Raw genomic sequence first — 19,496 nt, 5'->3', positions numbered from 1 at the left:
CTAGTCTCTGTAATGAAGCCACATTCTTTTAAATATGTTTAATTCTTTTTAAACACCAGTTATTTTTGTATCCTTCTCCCCTAATGACTTACTGCACACATGAAATAAAATCCAAACTCCTTATCCATCCATTGCCCACATGGCTAACACCTTACTGGCCTCCTGCATCAGAGTTCTCCCTAGCTCACTCAACCACATGGGCCCTTGACTGTTCCTCAGGTAAGTGCCAGAACTCTGCACTTTTTGGGTCTCCTGCCTCAACTACTCTTCCCCAAACACATGCATGGTATTTGTTCTCATTTGATTCAGATGCCTGCTCAACCAACACCTAATTAGAGGACTTTTCTGATCATTCAATCTAAAATACCAGTCTCTCCCCACTCTCTCCAACACTCACTAGCCCTTTGTACTGCTTTATATTTCTCCATCGTTCTGGCCGATATCATTTATTCATTTTTCACTGCCTTCCTTACACTGGCCAGAATATAAGCTTCATGAAAGCATCAGGATCCTTTGCTCACTGCAGCATCCCCAGGGTCTATCTGTGTCTGGAATATGGTGTACTGCTCAATAAATACTAGTTGAATGAATGAATGAATTTTAGGTGTGGACTTTCTATGTGCCAGGTACTGGGAAAGGTGAATGATGAATAGGATCTAGTTTTTCCCCTTTAGGAATTTACAATTTAGCAATGAATGAGACATATATACAACTAATAGAATGGAATGTAACATGGGCTTAAAGTGTTAGAGGAAAACTGTGGAGTGAAGTAGCTAGAGATAAGGCAGGACAGACTGGGACCAGATACTGAGGGTCCTTGAAGTTCAGGCTAAGGAGCTGGTTCTCCATCTGAGCACCCACGATGGAGCTCTAAGTAGAAATGGAAAGAAGAGATGGATCTAAAATTAGAACTGAAAGAACTTAGTGACTATCTGGATAAAAGGAACTGAGGAGTTCTAGGTTTCTAGGAAATGCCACTGGCCAGATGGAGGAAGAATAAGTTGGAAGAAAAATATAGTTAGTAAATCTGGTTTTACACAAGTTGAGTTTGAGGAACCTATAACCACCACACTAAATCATAATAATTTCTCTGGTGATTTGGAAACTCTATAGTCCTGCTCCTTGGCTTTTTCTTCAGGTGTTCACCATGTTCTTGTAGAGCTGAGCCACATGTATCACACATAGGTGCCACTGTGTTAGCCATGATTTAACCATGCATGAAAAATCCTTAACATCTTCAGCCTTCATCAAATCTGTAAGTTTAATATATTCTTTATCATGCTTTCTTAAAACAAGGGATACCTGTTTTGCAGTGAAGTCTGACACAAATGCAGAGATTTCCCAGGAATTTTTCCTAGTCAGTGGCTTGAAAGTCCAATTCTAAATGGGGAGACAACATTATTTACAATTTTAAAAACCAAAAAAGTTCTCAAGGACAGGCATTATTTTGCTTTCCATTTTGGGAGGTCATGGAAATATCATGTGGATTTACGTATATATAAACATATATACATACAGATATGCAGGGGAGACATTAAGAATGAAAGAAGGGAAAAATAAAAGTACAAAAAAAAACCCCCAAAACCCATGTTTAACATTAAAGGACAATTGTATACAACATAAGGATAGAACCAAATGTTATAATGTCACATATTCAATATGAAGATTTTCCAGCACCTCAAACATTTAGTTAAAGGGTTTGTTGTTGGGAGTTTTTGGACAAATTCCAGTGATCTCATTTCTTAATTAAGTGATCCTCTATAGTTTTATCCTACGACTCTTCTCTAAATAGTAGAAGATACTGAAGTAAGGATAGACTTATTTTTTTAAAGGATACAAGACTCTTCAAATCGAAGTAAAAATATCCTGTTGGGAATTGCTGGCCAAATAGGCTTAATTTGGAGAAGTTGTATAAGACAGGCTCCTAACCAGCACACCTCCTAGTGGAGATTGGGGGATAGGGGTCAACCCTTAGAAGAGTCAAATACAAAAAGAGGGAGAGGTTAACTGCTAAGAATATCCTATAACCAGAAGGACCCAAAATGCCAGATAAATAAAACTGCTATATTGCAATAACCAAATAACTAGGAACAAAAGGTCCCTCTGATACTACAAAAGATTTTAACCTTCTCTATGAGAGCCAGGGAAAGGTAGTTTATCCATTTTCACTGCTTGATGTGTCATCTGTATCTTTCTTCCTACCTTCTACCTTCTACCTGTCTGGTGGGCCAAATACACTGAAGAGGTCAGAAGGAAAGAGACAGGAAACCAGCGATGGGCCCCAGTAGAAGGACAGGGTGGGTGATGCTTAGGATGATCATGACAACAGTTTGCTTTCATTTCCCACGTCCCTATCCCGCCAGAGGTGGAAATAAGAGAGAACTTAGTTGAATGCATTCTGGACACAAATGCTCTGAAGCTAATAAAATTCAAATATAATTGGCCCATCCAAAGATGTTAGAATCAAATAAAACATAGTTGGATATGAAAACAGAAATCATCTAGACTGAGGGGCCATTATTTAGTTTGTGAGAAAAACTAGGTTCCTAAGATGTAAGGACCCACCCAAACCACTCAGCAAGTTAGGTCACAACTGAGGCCAGATCCCAGGCTGTCTGCATTCAGCACTGAGTTAATTTTGTTCAAGACACAAATCAACTGGCTTCTTGTTTTGAGCAATTTAAATATATAAATGACTACAGTATTCGCAATCAGTACCAGGAAAACACAAAATCATAAAGTTGAAAGAGAAATAGAGTTGAGGAAAATTCTCTGTTGGGAAAATTGTAATTATTAATATACTTTAAGAAAATACTTTTACGGTTAAGAGGATACTTTATAAGAATTAGAATAAAATTACCTAAAAGTCATGGCTCTGTGAAAGATTTGGATTTGTACCTGTTACGATTTACTCAAAGTTATACTCTGGGGCAGTAAACTATTTGCTTGAATGTAAGAATTTTGATGAAAAACCGGAAAAGGAGCAAACTTACAAAAATAAAACGACGACATCAGGAAAAACCAAGGAAGCATAATTTGAGTTGACCTTGCCTTTGTACAGTACTGGCATTTTGTTCCAATGGGTTTTTAGGAAAAAAGTTTAAAAGTCAAAAAGCCAAAAGCAGAACTAAAGTTTGGTAGCAAAAATAATGCATTTAATAAACTCCATGTATCTTGTATTTCTAAAGCCTATTCCTATTTATTAGCCTCTTAAAACTAAAGCAACAACAACAACAAAGAAAGGTCCTCCACCAAGTCAAATACAGCCCAGACCATCAATTCTATTTCAGATTCAGCTTAAACTCTAGGACTGTCAAACCATCCCCATATAAACACTGGTCAGTTAAACGGCTTTCTTTATACCTGTTAGCACCGTCCATCCCTGGGAAGATGGCAGGAACTACTTTTATTTCAATTTGCAGATATATAATTTATCAGGTAAAAAAAATAAGAGTCCTTATAAAACATACTAGGAAAGAACCTTATCATTTCTGCCAAAGAGAGTTCAGCATGAACTCTCAGTGTGCATTTTGTTTTCTTGCTGTAAGATGAATTCCTTATTATTTAACCACACAGTGAGTCATGAAACATTCCACCGGAGAGAAACTCGGCTCTTTAACAAACCAATTTCCAACCCTCATTCATGGAAACCATAAGGTGTTCCCTTAACTAAGGGGAAAACCAAACATCAGTGAAGGGACAATATAGGCAACCCAAGTAAACAGCCCGTCTGAGGGGGTCCATGCTGAGTTTAGAGCTTTGGATGTAAAAGCCAGCTTGGATCCACCTGAAAATAAGTGGGAGTTGCCTACTTAAAACCCTGAGAAACTTGAATGGAACAGTCACATATTGCTTTAAGTAGGAGTAGTAGAAGGTGTGAATCCATTCAGGTCCATCCACATCCCACCTACCCAAAGTCATATCCTGAGGGTATTGTTTTCCCAACAATCCAAGCCACTCTGGAACAGCTGTTCTGAATTCTGTGTGAAACATCTTTAAACACATATTGCTAAGGTTCCAGATATCTGTCTCTGTGTGGGAAAAGCTATGCAGCCAATTTACAGTGCTTAGGTCAACTGTTTATTTATTTAATGGGTTAATAACACCAACCAATACTAGGTGGTTTATCTGCTGTTCAATAGCCTGCAGTGTCTGTCTGAAGATGTCTGAGAGTTTCCTTTCTCATTAAGTGAAAATAGAACATCATTTCTAACAGTCTTATTCATCATTCTATACGAATCTTGTATAAAACAGGCAACCAAACAGCGTTTTCTTTTAAAGCTTCCAGACAATAAGTTAGTCCAACAGGGTATGTGGTTAAAAAAGAAACAAAAATTAGTATGTTTTGATCCCAACAAGTTGATAAATTTCATTTCTAAATAATAATTAGATGTTTGGAGTGCAAATCCCATAATTATCGAAATTTAGATCTTTTACTTGACTTACTTGTATTTTAAGAGCAGCCATTGAATTAACCAGAGTCCTACAAGGATCATGCCATTAATTTCACAAATAGAAAAGGCCCACTGCACCCGGTTAAAATGGTCAAAAAACGTGTCCGGTAGTGGAGGCTGCACCTCCTTAGGAGGTACTCGTTCATGGACGACCGAGATCATCACTGTGGTGAGAACAAAACAGGAAAGTGCGTAAAGAAAGGCCAGAAAAGTCTTGCCCCACTCCATGGGGTACTGGGAGCGCTCCAGTTCTGGCATGGGGATTTTTATCATCTCTTTCCTATACCCATTTGGCATCCCATTGGGTTTAATCTTGATGCTGAAGCTGCCATCGGGGGTGGGGATGTCTACACCAATGTTGAGGTGCCCATTGGCGTGGCCGTTCTTGTGTGCTTCCAAATGGTGCTCCATTTTCAGAGTTTCTATCATGTCCAAGAGCCGCTGCCCGTTGTCAGAGGAGACTCGGCACAAGGGGGGCTTTTTTGAAATCCTCTTGGGTTAGGTTGATCAAGTCCTGGCCTGTGAAATGCTCCAGAGGCTCACAGTATTCTGGCATAGCATTCTCCAGCAGCCAGTCTGCCACCTTCTTGGGTGACCAATAAACCACTTCCGTCATTGTACTGACAGACAGCAGGCAGACCCCAGCTCACTCTTGGCAGGTCAGCAGTCACTGTTCCAATAGGGCAGGACACTGTCCTGCCTTGGCTCGTTCATCCTGTGGGGCTTCATGAGCAGAGACTTGTTTGGCAAGATGGTCAGGGCAGTTTTTAAACACCTCATGTAGCTGTCCAGGGTTCCCGAGCACCTGAGCATTAATTCACCTCATTTTTGAGCAGGATTCTTCCTTCTGTGAAAGCAAGAGAAAATATCAAGATACTGTACTTCTAAATTACGCCCCCCCCCCGCAAAATGCAAAGCCTTATATGCATAAGGAAAGTGGAAAACCAGTTATTCGTAAACTCAATAGTTTTCAAACATGTATTAGTTTCAGGTACCACTGATTCCCTGGTTATTGGTCTTCTGTGACACAGCATTAACTTGGATCTGAAGACGGATGTTGTCAAAGGAGACATGTTTTATAGAATTTCCAATCATCTGTTTCCTAAGAAGCAATTTAAGAGTGCTTTGGACACTTTTCAACCAGGTCAAGAGATCAGGTATTCTCTTTGTCCTCACATGCTTCCTGAGACAATATAAAAGAATAAAATGTATTTGTTTATCTCGTGAAGAATGTTTAAAAATGTACATAATATATAGCAACTCATAGAATTGCTGAGCTTCAAGATCATCTGGCTCAATACTTCTATATTCTTTTTTCAAAAAGAAAATAAAATCAGTGAATCCCCTTTTCCAAATGTGCTTAGTTCCCATATGTATAAAAGATCTACAAATGCCACTGCTTGGGTTGAAGCACAGGTAAAGGGCCAAGGTCCTGACTGCTCTGTTGATCTTTCTTAATCTCAGCCCCTCTCAGGTTCTGTGGAACCCCACGGTTTAAAAATTAAGGATCTGATCTAACTCCTTCATTTATAAATGAAGAATCAGAGTTCTAGAAATGTCAAGAAACTTGCCCATGGCCAAGTGGCAGTCTGCATAGAAGTGTTATAAGTTTCTGAGTTCTAGTTCAGTGGATTTACTTATTAAAATATCTGATTACTTATGTGAAAATAGCCAAAGGCATATCTGTAAGGAATATTCTAAAGTAGGATTCAAATTTTATAAATTTATGCATAAATAGAAACATACATAAATAATATGTATAATATTTATAATATATATATAACTATAGCTACTGTACATAGGTTGAGAATCCCTAATGCAAAAATTCAAAATCCAAAATGCTCCAAAATCCTAAACTTTTTAAGCACCAACATGATAATCAAAGAAAATGCTCATTGGAGCATTTCAGACTTATGGATCCATGCTCAACAGAGTGTATTCTGTAAATATTTCAAGGTGCCCCCAAGATTGAAATCTGAAACACTTCCGGGCCCAAGCATTTTGGATAAGTGATGCTCAACCTACATAATATTGCATAAAACAACTGGAAAGAAATATATCACATATTAACTGGAGTTATACTTGATGATAGTTCTGCAGGTATTTTCTACTTTTCTCCCACCTATTTTTCTTTAATAAGCATAAATTACTTTTAAACAATCATACAAAATAAAAAACAAGAAAAGTTAAAAATAAAAGACCTAGCTCCTTAACGAAGCACAATAATAGCTAATAAAATGTGGCCCTTGGCAGAAGACAGACCACAGTTCAACTCTCAGCATCTCCCATACATAATCCATTATGTGAGCTTCAGCTTAGTCACCTCTAAAATGAAGATAATGATAATCAAGTATTTCCTTCACAGGGTTGTTGTCAATATTTAACTAAAACATCTTAAGTGAAAGTTCATGAAACATAACCTAGCTCCAAAAGCAGTGATTTTCAAATGAGTCTGTAAGTACCCATATCCTGTTTTCTTTCTCAAATTATCTATCATAGCCAGTAACCACTGTCCACTACATCTCACTATGAAAAAAACTCTATATACCAGTGGGCTAATTTTTTTCTCAAATGATGACTGTTGCAAAGATCTGGAAATTTAAGAGCTTGAAATGCTGTTTCCCTGAATATGCTTTTGTGAAATAATAATCTGATAAAATCTTCCAAGCTTTAAAACAAAATCTATAGCCAAATAAGCCTAGGAATGCATACTGTAATCTCTCCTGAGGACAGCAGTATGCATTAGGATGTTAAAATCTCCAGGAAATCCTACAATAAAGGAACTATTCACCAGGATTTCTCAAACTGACTTCATCAAGGCTGTCCTATTCCTTGCCCCTTTTCCTATAGGACTCATCTCTACTGAATCCCAAAATCCTTGTCAGGGGGAGACATGGTCTTAATCTATTGCTCAGGCTGGAGTGCTGTGGTGCAATCATGACTCACTGCAACCTCTATCTCCTGGGCTCAAGTGATTCTTCCAACTCTGTCTCTGAAGAAGCTGGGACCACAGGTGCATGCCACTGTATCCAGCTGATTTTTTAAATGCCTTGTAGAGATGGGGGGTCTCACTATGTTGCTTGGGCTGGCCAAAATCTACTCTAGAAGGAATCCCATCTTACTCTGGGAGTCCCAATCTTACTCTGAGAGTCCACTCCCAGTTTTCCAGCCCATATAACAACCAATCAAATGGCAGTAATAGCTTTTAAAGATTTTCCAGACTTTGCAAACAAACTAGGTGTTTGTGTGCGCTTCCATAGTGCTGTGCACTTTCCTTGTCACACCTTTCTGTGACTAAGTGTCTGGCTAGCCACCCCCCCCACCCCAAGAGCCTGTGACTGACTGTGGAGAGCTGCAATGTGAAGCACCCATATATCTCACATGCCTGGGGCTCAGAAGGTGCTCAATCAATGTCTGCTCAGTATCTTCCAAAACATTCCTTAGACCTAGTAACATGTAGATGACTTAATGGGAAACAAATCTGCTGAAAACACAATTGAGAATGAAAATGGCTGTAAAACAATTTGGATGGGCAAGCAGAATAAGATTGGCATTCTCCAGAGAAATGTAAAACCAAAGTGCATCTCTGACCACTTAAAGCCATGATAAAGGAACTTCAATTGCCACAAGTACTACCCAGAGAGTGTCAAGAACACACGCATGCCAAATGGGAGTTCTGGCGGAAGGTCAGGAAGAAAAGGGGACCTCCTTGGCCTCAGACCCAAGGCCTCCCCTCAAACACTCTTCAGCAGAGTTAGGAAAACAGCCAAAGGAACCTTCAACATCTTGAAGTGACTGTGAGAACTCTAAAGACATATGCTCAGTGGAGTATTCAGGCCAAGGGAGATGAACACAGGCTTTTCACCTAGGTTTTTCATTTCCCCCTTGCCCAGCACAGGAAGTCAGCCAGGACAGAAAACTCCCTGAGAACCACAGACCCCAGACAGAGGCCAAAGTGTTATTTCAGTTCTCTCTGATGGAAAGAAGAATCACAAAATAACCTCTCAAGAGATAATCAACTTTTTAAAAAAATTTTATCTGTTTACTTGTTATTTTACTTTAAGTTCTGGGATACATGTGCTGAACATGCAGGTTACCTAGGTATACATGTGCCATAGTGGTTTGCTGCGCCTATCAACTCATCATCTAGGTTTTGGGCCTCTCATGCATTGGGTATTTGTCCTAATGCTCTCCTTCCCCTTTTTCACCCACCCCCTGACAGGCCCCTGTGCATGATGTTCCCCTCCCTGTGTCCAATTCCCACTTATGAGTGAGAACATGCAGTGTTTGGTTTTCTGTTCCTATGTTAGTTTGCTGAGGATGATGATTTCCAGCTTCACTCATGTCCCTGTTATTTATGAGAGACCCACAGTCAATATCATACTGAATGGGCAAATGCTGGAAGTATTCCCTTTGAAAACCAGCACAAGACAAGACTGCCCTCTATCACCACTCTATTCAACATAGTATCGGAAGTTCTGGCCAGGGCAATCAGGCAAGAGAAAGACATAAAGGGCATTCAAATAGGAAGAGTGGAAGGCAAATTGTCTCTGTTTGTAGATGACATGATTGTATATTTAGAAAACCCCATAGTCTCAGCCCAAAATCTCCTTAAGGTGATAAGTAACTTCAGCAAAATGTCAAGATACAAAATCAATGTGCAAAAATCACAAGCATTCCTATACACCAATAATAGACAGGCAGAAAGCCCAATCATGAGTGAACTCCCATTCACAATCACTACAAAGAAAATAAAATACCTAGGAACACAACTTAAAAGGGATGTGAAAGACCTCTTCAAAGAGCACTATAAACCACTGCTCAAGGAAATAAGAGAGGACACAAATGGAAAAAAAAATTCCATACTCATGGATAGGAAGAATCAATATCGTGAAAATGACCATGCTGCCCAAAATAATTTATAGACTTAATGCTATTCCTATCAAGCTACCACTGACTTTCTTCACAGAATTAGAAAAAAACTACTTTAAATTTTATCTGGAACCAAATAAACAGCCTGTATAGCCAAGACAATCCTAAGCAAAAAAACAAAGCTGGAGGTACCATGCTACCAGACTTCAAACTATACTACAAGGCTACAGTAACCAAAACAGTACGGTACTGGTACCAAAACAGATATATAGACAATCAACTTTAAAACAGGAAAAAATCAAATGCTAGAAGCCAATTTAATAACGGGCCATCAAATATCCAACTGGCGTTATAAGCATGGCAAACACACATCTAACAAAGGAACTGGAATCTTGCAAAGATGAGCCCATCAAGGCCTCTTTGAGACAGCAAGACAAATTAATGGCTTCTATTAACAAACTGGAACAACAAAATTATTCCTTCCTTAAACTAACGCCCGTGCTTCCCCATAACTTAGAATTCTCTATGTATTTATCAAAAAGTTCAGATTTTTCCCTTAGTCTTTAAGGTCCTTCTCTGTAAAGCCTTAGCTGTCTACTCCACTTCATAATCCTTTTCTCCTCCCTGAATTCCTAAACCATGAATATCTATGGTACACAATACAATTAAATGGTCTTATGTGCATGGTATGGTAGAAGGAGTATTAGCCAAGTGAGCCAGGGAGCCAGCATTTGAGAGTCTATCCAGCTACTTCCCTTCTTGACAAAGTCCTTTAGCCTTTCCAAGTCTCAGTTTCCTCTGGGAAATAGGATTAACAACTACCTTATCTACTGATATGGTTTGGCTCTGTATCCCCACCCAAATATCATTTTGAATTGTATTCCCATAATTCCCATTCTCCTTATGTGTTGTGGGAGAGATCCAGTGGGAGATAATTTGAATCACAGGGGTGGTTCCCCCAAACAGTTCTCATGGTATAAGCCTCACGAGATTTGATGGGTCTATCAGGGGTTTCTGCTTTTGCTTCCCCTCATTTTCTCTTGTCACCACCATGTCAGAAGTACCTGTCATCTCCGACCATGATTCTGAGGCCTTCCCAGCCATGTGGAGGTGTAAGTCCAACTAAACCTCTTTTCTTCTCAGTCTTGGGTATGTCTTTATCAACAGCATGAAAACTGACTAATATAGTAAATTTGTACCAATAGAGTGGGATGTTCCTGAAAATGTGGAAGCAAATTTGGAACTAGGTAAAAGGCAGAGGTTGGAACAGTTCAGAGGGGTTAGAAGAAGACAGGGAAGGTTTGGAACTTCCTAGAGACTTGTTGAATGGCTTTTCCCAAAATGCCAATAGTGATATGAACATTAAGGTACAAGCTGAGGTGGTCTTAGTTGGAGATGAGGAACTTGTTGGGCACTGGAGGAAAGGTGGTTCTTGTTATGTTTTAACAACAAGACTGGCAGCATTTTGCCCCTGCCATAGAGATTTGTGGAACTTTGAACTCAGGGGAGATGATTTAGGGTATCTGGTGGAAAAATTTCTAAGCAGCAAAGCATTTAAGATGTGATCTGGGTGCTGTTAAAGACATTCAGTTTTATAAGAGAAGCAAAGCATAAAAGTTTGGAAAATTTGCAGCCTATGTGACAGAAAAGAAAAACACATTTTCTGGGGAGAAATTCAAGTTGGCTGCAGAAATTTTTCATAAGTAGCAAGGAGTTTAATGTTAATCCCCAAGACCATGGGGAAAATATCTCCAGGGCATGTCAAAGGTCTTCACAGTAGTCCCTCCTATCATAGGCCCAGGAGGAAAAGGTGGTTTCATGGGCTGGGTCCAGGGTCCCAGTACCATGTGCAGCCTAGGGACATGGTATCCTGTGTCCCAGCCACTCTAGTGGTGGCTCAAAGGGTCCAATGTACAACTCGGGCAGTTGCTTCAGAGGGTGCAAGCCCCAATCCTTGGCAGTTTCTATATGGTGTTGAGCCTGCAGGTGCACAGAAGTCACGAATTGAGGTTTGGAACCCCCACCTAGATTTCAGAAGATGTATGGAAATGCCTGGATGCCCAGGCAAAATTTCCTGCAGGGGCAGGGCCCTCATAGAGAATCTCTGCTAGGGCAGTGCAGAAGGGATATGCAGGGTCAGAGCCCTGACAGAGAGTCCGTACTGGGTCACTGCCTAGTGGAGCTGTGAGAAGAGGGCCACCGTCCTCCAGACCCTAGAATGGTAGATCCACTGACAGTGTGCACCATGCACATGGAAAAACCACAGACACTCAACGCCAGCCCATGAAATCAGCTGGGATGGAGGCTGTACCCTGCAAAGCCATAGGGGTGGAGCTGCTGAAGGCCATGGGAACCCACCTCTTGCATCACTGTAACCGAGATGTGAGATCTGGAGTCAAAGGAGACCATTTTGGAGCTTTAATATTTGACTGCCCCACTGGAGTCTGGACTTGCATGGGCTCTGTAACCCCTTCGTTTTGGCCAATTTCTCCCATTTGGAATTGCTGTATTTACTCTATACCTATATCCTCATTGCATCTAGGAAGTAACTAGATTGCTTTTGATTTTACAGGCTCATAGGAGGAAGGCACTTGCCTTTCCTCAGATCAGACTTTGGACTCATAGGAGGAAGGCACTTGCCTTTTCTCAGATTAGACTTTGGACTGTGAACTTTCAGGTTAATGTTGACATTAGTTAAGACTTTGGGGAATTGTTGGGAGGTCATGAGTGGTTTTGAAATGTGAGGACATGAGATTTGGGGGAGCCAGGGGTAGACTGATATGGTTTGGCTCTGTGTCTTCACCCAAATTTCATTTTGAATTATATTCCCATAATTCCCATGTCTTATGAGAGGGACCCAGTGGGAGATAATTTAAAGCATGGGGGCGGTTTCCTCCATACTCTCATGAGATCTGATGGGTTTATCAGGGGTTTCCACTTTTGCTTCCTCATTTTTCTCTTGCCACTGCCATGTAAGAAGTGCCTTTTGCCTCCTGCCATGATTCTGAGGTCTCCCCAGCCATGAGAAGCTGTAAGTCCAATTAAATCTCTTTTTCTTTCCAGGCCCGGGTATATCTTTACCAGTAGCATGAAAATGGACTGATATACCTCCCTTCACACAGGCTGCTACTGCTGTGAGGATTCAATCATGTAAAAGGAATAAAAGCTACTAATTACTCCAGGAAGTATATCTTGGTCTTCTTGTAACATCCTATACTTCTTTTCTATTGCCCAACTGGGTCCACAGTGATACTTCATGAATATATACTGAAGCTGCCACTTCCAAATGACAATTTTAAAGCCCAATCATTCCAACACACATGAGTAAAGACAGCCCTTGAAATTTCAAGAGAAAATAAACTTTTATTTTCTTAAGTAAGCCTTGAGACTTGAAATAAAGGGAAAATAAATTTTCCTGCAACTGATGGTGAAATTGTACAAAAGGGGGAAAAGCTCACTGCTATGGAAGTGAACTGTTGGACATCTATTTAGTACTTCAAAGGTCACTGCTAAAAGGTGGGGACTTACTCAGAGAACCGAGAGCCCAGATGCACAGGGAGAGTTGAGTTACTTTTCCCTGAATTCACACACTGTGGTGTTGTTGAAAAAAGGAATATAAAACATCACATCTAGACCCAGAAGACTGTATGTATGTTAACCTGGGCTGAGAGAACAACTGCCACCATCACCCAGAAAGCCATGCTGAATCCATTATTGGGAGAATGCTAAAAAATAACATAGAGCCCAAATTGCTAGACATTTTTCAGAACTGGGAAGAATAATGTAAGAGAAAAATATGCATAAATTCTTTATCCCAAAATAACACAAAATTTGAGAGACAGAAGCAGCACAGAAATACTTAGTTCATATGTAAGTTTTAGAGATAAGTAAAGTGCAGTGGGATTGTGATTTGTCTAAAATCTCATACATAGCAGAGTTGCCCTTGGGGCTAGACCAAGACCCAAAATGATTTTCAGGGCTCTCCCACTGAAAAATATTCAATGGCCTCGCATATCTAAGTTTGTATCAAGAGTGGTCTAAAAAGTTTCTTAAAATCATAATGGTGCTCTTTAGAATAAAAGGAGAGAAAAGCAGCACATGTTCATTATAGATTCTAAGCTTACCAAGATTTTATATTTAACCTCAACTTAGTAAAAAAGAAATCTGCTAAATTCAATTTGGCTCCAATTCTTAAAATATACATTTTAGACTTTAATATTTAAAAAATCAACAGATAATATGCCATGACATGGTAAAAACTATGTATAGTTAATTATCAAAGTCAAGCAGGTCTTTAAAATAGAAAAGTAAAGGTAATGAAAAAAAATTTACTAACCAAAATTAGTAAATAAATCATTTATAAATTTTTTTAATCTTTATTCACAAAAAAACTCTATTATACTATCTTGTTATCTGGCATTCTCAAGAACAAGACAGTGTTAACAATTTACCATGCAAATTACACACTGAACGTAAGTTTTCAAGAATCAGAATACCACCAAATGCACCTCGCAACTAGACCTGGAGCATGCTCAGAAAATCTAAATATTCTAACGCTTGCTCTGGCACTAACCTGTACTCCAACTCCAGTGCCTCAGTTTCCTAGTATGGAATTATTTATTCCATCCACTTATTACATTCATTATGGGAATTTGCTTGTACCTGACAGTGCTTTAGAAAACAATACAGTTAGAGGCCAGTCTGGGCAACATAGCGAGACCACATCTCTACTTTTAAAATGTAACAAAAAATAAATATATTTAATAATAAAAACAAAAGCAAAAGTAACATGGAGTATATACATGATTTTACTTTGATAGCTTATAGTTGACTTAAAGCAAGATCAAAATTTGGTAGGCATGTAGCATTTAGCTCAAACTTTATAACACAAAACTACATGTGGTTTTCCTTGTTAAAGAGCAATACAAATCAAGAATTGATATTACTTTATTGTGAAAAAGACTAAGTACCTCTTTGTAAATGCTTCGATTTCAGAAAAAAGTTTTTATATCTTGCAGGACATAGGCACAGGCAAGGACTTCATGACTAAAAAACCAAAAGCAATGGCAATAAAAGCCAGGATAGACAAATGGGATCTAATTAAACTCCAGAGCTTCTGTACAGCAAAAGAAACCATCATTAGAGTGAATCAGCAACCAACAGAATGGGAAAAAATTTTTGCAATCTACCCATCTGACAAAGGGCTAATATTCAGAATCTACAAAGAACTAAAACAGATATACAAGAAAAGTGGCCGAAGGATATGAAAACACACTTTTCAAAAGAGGACATATATGAGGCTAACAAACATACGAAAAAATGCTCATCATCACCGGTCATTAGAGAAATGCAAATCAAAACCACACTGAGATATCATCTCACACCAGTTAGAATGGTGATCATTAAAAAATCGGGAGACAACAGATGTTAGAGAGGATGTGGAGAAATAGGAACACTCTTATACAGTTGGTGGGAGTTCAACAACAACAACAACAACAAAAAGAATTAAATTAGTTCAACAACAACAACAACAAAAAGAAAAGTTTTTATATCTTCTAGAACTTTTTGTAAAATAAAAACTTGAACAGGTACAGTGGCTCACTCCTGTAATCCCCGCATTTTGGGAGGCTGAGGCAGGGGATCACTTAAGGCCAGGAGTTTGAGACCAGCCTGGGCAAAACCTGTGTCTCCTAAAAATAAAAAAATTAGCTGGGTGTGGTGGCTCATGCCTGTAATCCCAGTTACTCAGAAGGCTGAGGCATGAGAATTGCTTGAACCCAGGACGCAGAGACTGCAGTGAGCTGAGATCATGTCAATGCCCTCCAGCCTCTAGCCTGGGCAACAGAGCAAGAGTTTGTCTCAGAAAATAAAAGTAAATAGTAACCTAACAGATCTTTTAAGGCAATGTAGCCTACCGAAATACTCATGAGTTAGGTGTTCAATTCTTCTCTAATTCAATTTGGATAGCTTTTGAATGCTTTTCTCCAAAGCAATCTAATAAGCTATAGATTTGTTATTTAGCACTTAAAGAGTTAAACAGGAAGAGTTCATAAAATGATATAGAGTTGAAGAACAAAAATGGTTAGAGTAACAGCCACATAGTTTCATCTGAAGGACATACCTATTTATTTCAGTCTACCTTGCAAAAATTTTAGAAGATACTTTTGATGCCTTAACCTTTAAATTGTTCCTTATTTTAAATTGCTATTACATGCGGTGCTCACAATTCCACAGTCCAACTCTGGTTAGCAAATAAAATCATTCCCTAAGAAATGGCCCCTTTAGCTAAGTGTGTGCTGACTGACCTACATTGCTAAGATATAAGGAGAAGGGCTGCTGGAATGTATGTATTTTGCCTTTTTGTCCATTTTGGCTTGTTCGAAGAGCCTTACTTAATGACATCTTTTAGTCTCCTCCATTAAACATTAAACATTATTTAATAAATAAAAAAATTATTCAATAATGTTTAATAGTTAGATTTTACCACATTTTTCTCAGCAGCTGCCCTATAGTTTATGCAATTGATGGTTTCCCCTCTTTCTCCCACCTCTCCCAAAATGACCCATTCCATCATAGTAGCCCTCAATATTGCAGAGGAAAAGAGGGAATTTTGGGAGACAAAACAGATATGACACAGTGAGAATAAATCAACCATGTCGATTTCATATCATAAATCATGGTTCTATAGTTGTTTACTGAGGATATGAAATATAACACTGTTTTATACATTTCATGGAGAGTCCTGCCACCAGCAACATCAGCTAATTCTGTCTCGCCTTCCCTAAGCCTCCACTTGAGTCATTTTGTGACAGAATATGTGTAAATATTTAGTGATCAGGAAATCCAATCATTTATTATGGCAAAAAATTAGAAAAAGTCTAAAAGTGATAGAGTAGGAATTGATTAAATATATTGTACAACAGAATACCAAGTCTCCACCACAGACTATATTATATTTCCATATCTATAGTGATATATATTTATAGCTTTGTCACAAATAAACAGGTTACAAACAAAATGTAGTACTTTTGTAAACACACATTACAAATATCCATAGGGAAAAAAAAGTCTAGAAGGTATATATTAACTTCATAATCCTTACCTCTGGGTAATAGAATTATGAAATAAATTTCTGCTTCACTTTTTTCAGTGTTCCCTAATTTCTCTGATAAACATACATTACTTGCATTTAGAAGGGGAAAGGGTTTTTTCCCCCAAACATACTCTATGTTTTTAAATATGTAGGCTGCATTGTAAACTTAAAATACATGTTTCCTACATTAGCTTTCTTAAAAAATATAAAATGAGCCTGCAGATTTCTCTAAATAATTGGAATCTTGGCTTTCTGTGTATAATTAGGTTCCCAAATTCTTCATATTCCCAAGACATAATGGTCCAGGCATACAAGCCAAACCATTAAAAAAGATGAAGCTGAAATCTGAATCCAAGTGCATAACGCAACTCCAGTCTCAGATATTTCCCATCATTCCAGAGAGAAAACAATAACCTATTAGCTCTACAATTGTTCTATCATCTAGATTTCCTTCAATATCCATCTACTCAGGCTGCTGCAAAACAGAAAAGCCTACACAAAAACTCTGCCTGTTACTATTACAATAAAAACTAATATAATAGCTCCACTGACAACTAATTACTATTGTTTTTCCCATGGGATTTCATTCTTAGTACTAAATTACCAAAAAAAGGATAATCTACTTCCACTCAACTGATTAATTGCCCCTCTGAGTCTGAACCAACAGGACTATTTTAATATTTGCCTAGTTAATTCATAGAACTTGGACACGGATTCACTGTAGCAGTACTCAAGAACATAGGACCTAATCAGTGTTTCCAAATTCCATTAGCTCTCACATGAGCTGATGTACACAGTACTGATCTCATCTCCCTGGGAAGCCTGGGAAAGTCTAACACAGGCTCTCTATTTCTATCACACAACACTCAGTTCCTTTCCTTTCTTCCTATTCTTTATCAAAATGAGAGCTAAAATCCTTCTTATTTGCTCCTCATTTAACTGGAATAAAAATATTGCTTGTTCCTTGGAATCTATCATAAAAGTACGTTAAGACTGTAAAAAGTCAGATGGTTTAGGAAAAGGGTGAGGCCATGCTTTACTATTCTCTGCTTTTTTTTTTTTTTTTTTTTTTTAATGTACTTGGCACCATGCAGTGCACTAGTTCTTTTTTTTTTTCCCCATTTATTTATTTTATTGCATTTTAGGTTTTGGGGTACATGTGAAGAACATGCAAAATTGTTGCATAGGTACACACGTGGCAGTGTGATTCGTTGAAAACGTATTCTAAAGCATATCCGCAGTGCCCAGCTTACTAAAACTACCTCTGTTTACTCATCTATAGAGTAAAAATAATCCTGCATTCTTTTGGGCAGCAAGAAAGATCAGAAGTCTGACGTGGAATTTAGTAGGGGCATAGTAGCATGAGTTTTTCAAAGCATCTATCGGAGAAAAAGTTCATATCCTTCTTCTTTTCTTCCGTTTCCTACAGAAAATCCAACAGTGGTCAGTCAAGAGCTGACAACGGGGTTGGGGTGGGGGTGGCAACTGGAGGTTGGGGAGGTGGCAGAGCCAGTGTCAGAGCAGAGAAACAAGGTCACCCAGTCCCACTATTCTTTGATCCCTCTTCATCCCTGTCTCTCCTCACACCCCCAGGATTAAGCAAGCATAAACTAAAAAGGCTGCCCAAGGAAGTCATTCCATCAGGCTTTCAAGTTCACATATCCATCAGAACCCAGGCACATTAAATCAACTTGGGTCATAGAACATGTGCAATGGTCGGGACTGTGGCAAACAGGATAGGGAAAGCCATACCTGGTGCAGTTAAAGTTCAATTTTTTAAGGAGCAAAAATAAACAAAAAACATGCAAACTGAATCTGGCTCATGGGCTTGCAACTTTACTTGCTCTCTCATTCTTTATATTTAATTATTAATTCCTGGAGATCCTATCTTGAAGGCTCTCGCAAATCTACTCCCTCTTCCCCATTCCCATTTGCTTCTGCTATAGTTTCTGCCTCCAGCCTGGCTCAACTGCAACCCTCTGCTGCTGAGATTTAGTACATAATCTGATCTCTTCGCTTGAGGCTTAAACTCTCCACAGCTCTCAAGATGATGTTCAGATGTCTTGACTTAGCTCCAAGGACTTCCATGATACAGCCTATTTATTTACCTGTACTTTTCAGCCTTGCCCTTCAAGCTCTCGGCTTGTATTATACCCATACCCAAGTATTCCAGCAGATTCCCACACAAACCAGTCATTCCATACCTTGAAAGCTGTTCCTTCTCCCCGGAATATTCTTCCTACCTTATACTTTCCTTTGTTCTTTCATTTGCTTTGGAATCTCTAGAGCCTAATGTATAGGACACACTTAATAGATGTTTCCTGAATATATGAATAAATGAGAATACAACGGAGATGACTTATGGTTCCAAGAACACAGACCCAGTGTTTATACATCAAGCATATAAAAATATACATAAAATTAACTGCTGAAATTTTAATACTATAATCAGTTTTAAAATAAAATATGTATCTTCTTTATACATCAAGCACATAAAAATATACATAAAATATAACTACTGAAATTTTAATACTATAATCAGTTTTAAATCAAGTCAAAATGAATTTCTCATGTATCAAAAGAAGAATAATTTCAAACTCAGAATAGAAAAGATACATGTTAACACATATTCCAGAAGAATATCAGACTTTGACTCTAGCCGCTAGGGGCTGGGGACTTAAGATCCCAGCCAGGGCAGAGGACTGAAACTTAGACCCTGGAATAAAGCAAGAATCTCAAGACGAGAAAAACTGGACTCATGAAACTGGCACACAATGATACAGAGTCCAGATTTACACTATCTGCATAGTGTGAAATTTCCAAGCCAAGAAATTAAGGTAAATATAAAAGAGAAACAAATATAAATAGCTCCTTAAAGACCCTTCTTTAAGCAATGGTTCCCAGGACTCCCATGGAAAAAGCAATCTTTGCTGAGGATGAGTAAATTATTGAAAATTATAAATCACACAGGGAAATGATCCACCATAAGGGAAATCTGGCAGGTGTGACAAACAGGAAGTTTACCAAACCATAAATTTGAGAATATAAAACAGATTTGAAGAGACTATGGGATAAAG

General features: G+C 38.6%; 1 protein-coding gene across 1 annotated transcript in view; it reads right to left on the bottom strand.

Moving 5' to 3' along the window:
• SGMS1 (sphingomyelin synthase 1) overlaps positions 1–19,496 on the bottom strand; it is an 85,575-nt gene that overhangs the window by 31,252 nt on the left and 34,827 nt on the right. Inside the window, 2 exon segments of the mRNA XM_032245615.1 lie at positions 4,447–4,937; positions 4,939–5,301. Of these exon segments, the coding sequence (XP_032101506.1) occupies positions 4,447–4,937; positions 4,939–5,070 (623 nt within the window). The 5' untranslated portion in view covers positions 5,071–5,301.

The sequence above is a fragment of the Sapajus apella genome, unplaced genomic scaffold (assembly GCF_009761245.1).
Source record: "Sapajus apella isolate SASKATOON/1434 unplaced genomic scaffold, GSC_monkey_1.0 scaffold58, whole genome shotgun sequence".
Taxonomy (NCBI): domain Eukaryota; kingdom Metazoa; phylum Chordata; class Mammalia; order Primates; family Cebidae; genus Sapajus; species Sapajus apella.
Note: the sequence above shows the minus strand (reverse complement) of the source record. Positions and strands in the feature narration are given on the sequence as shown.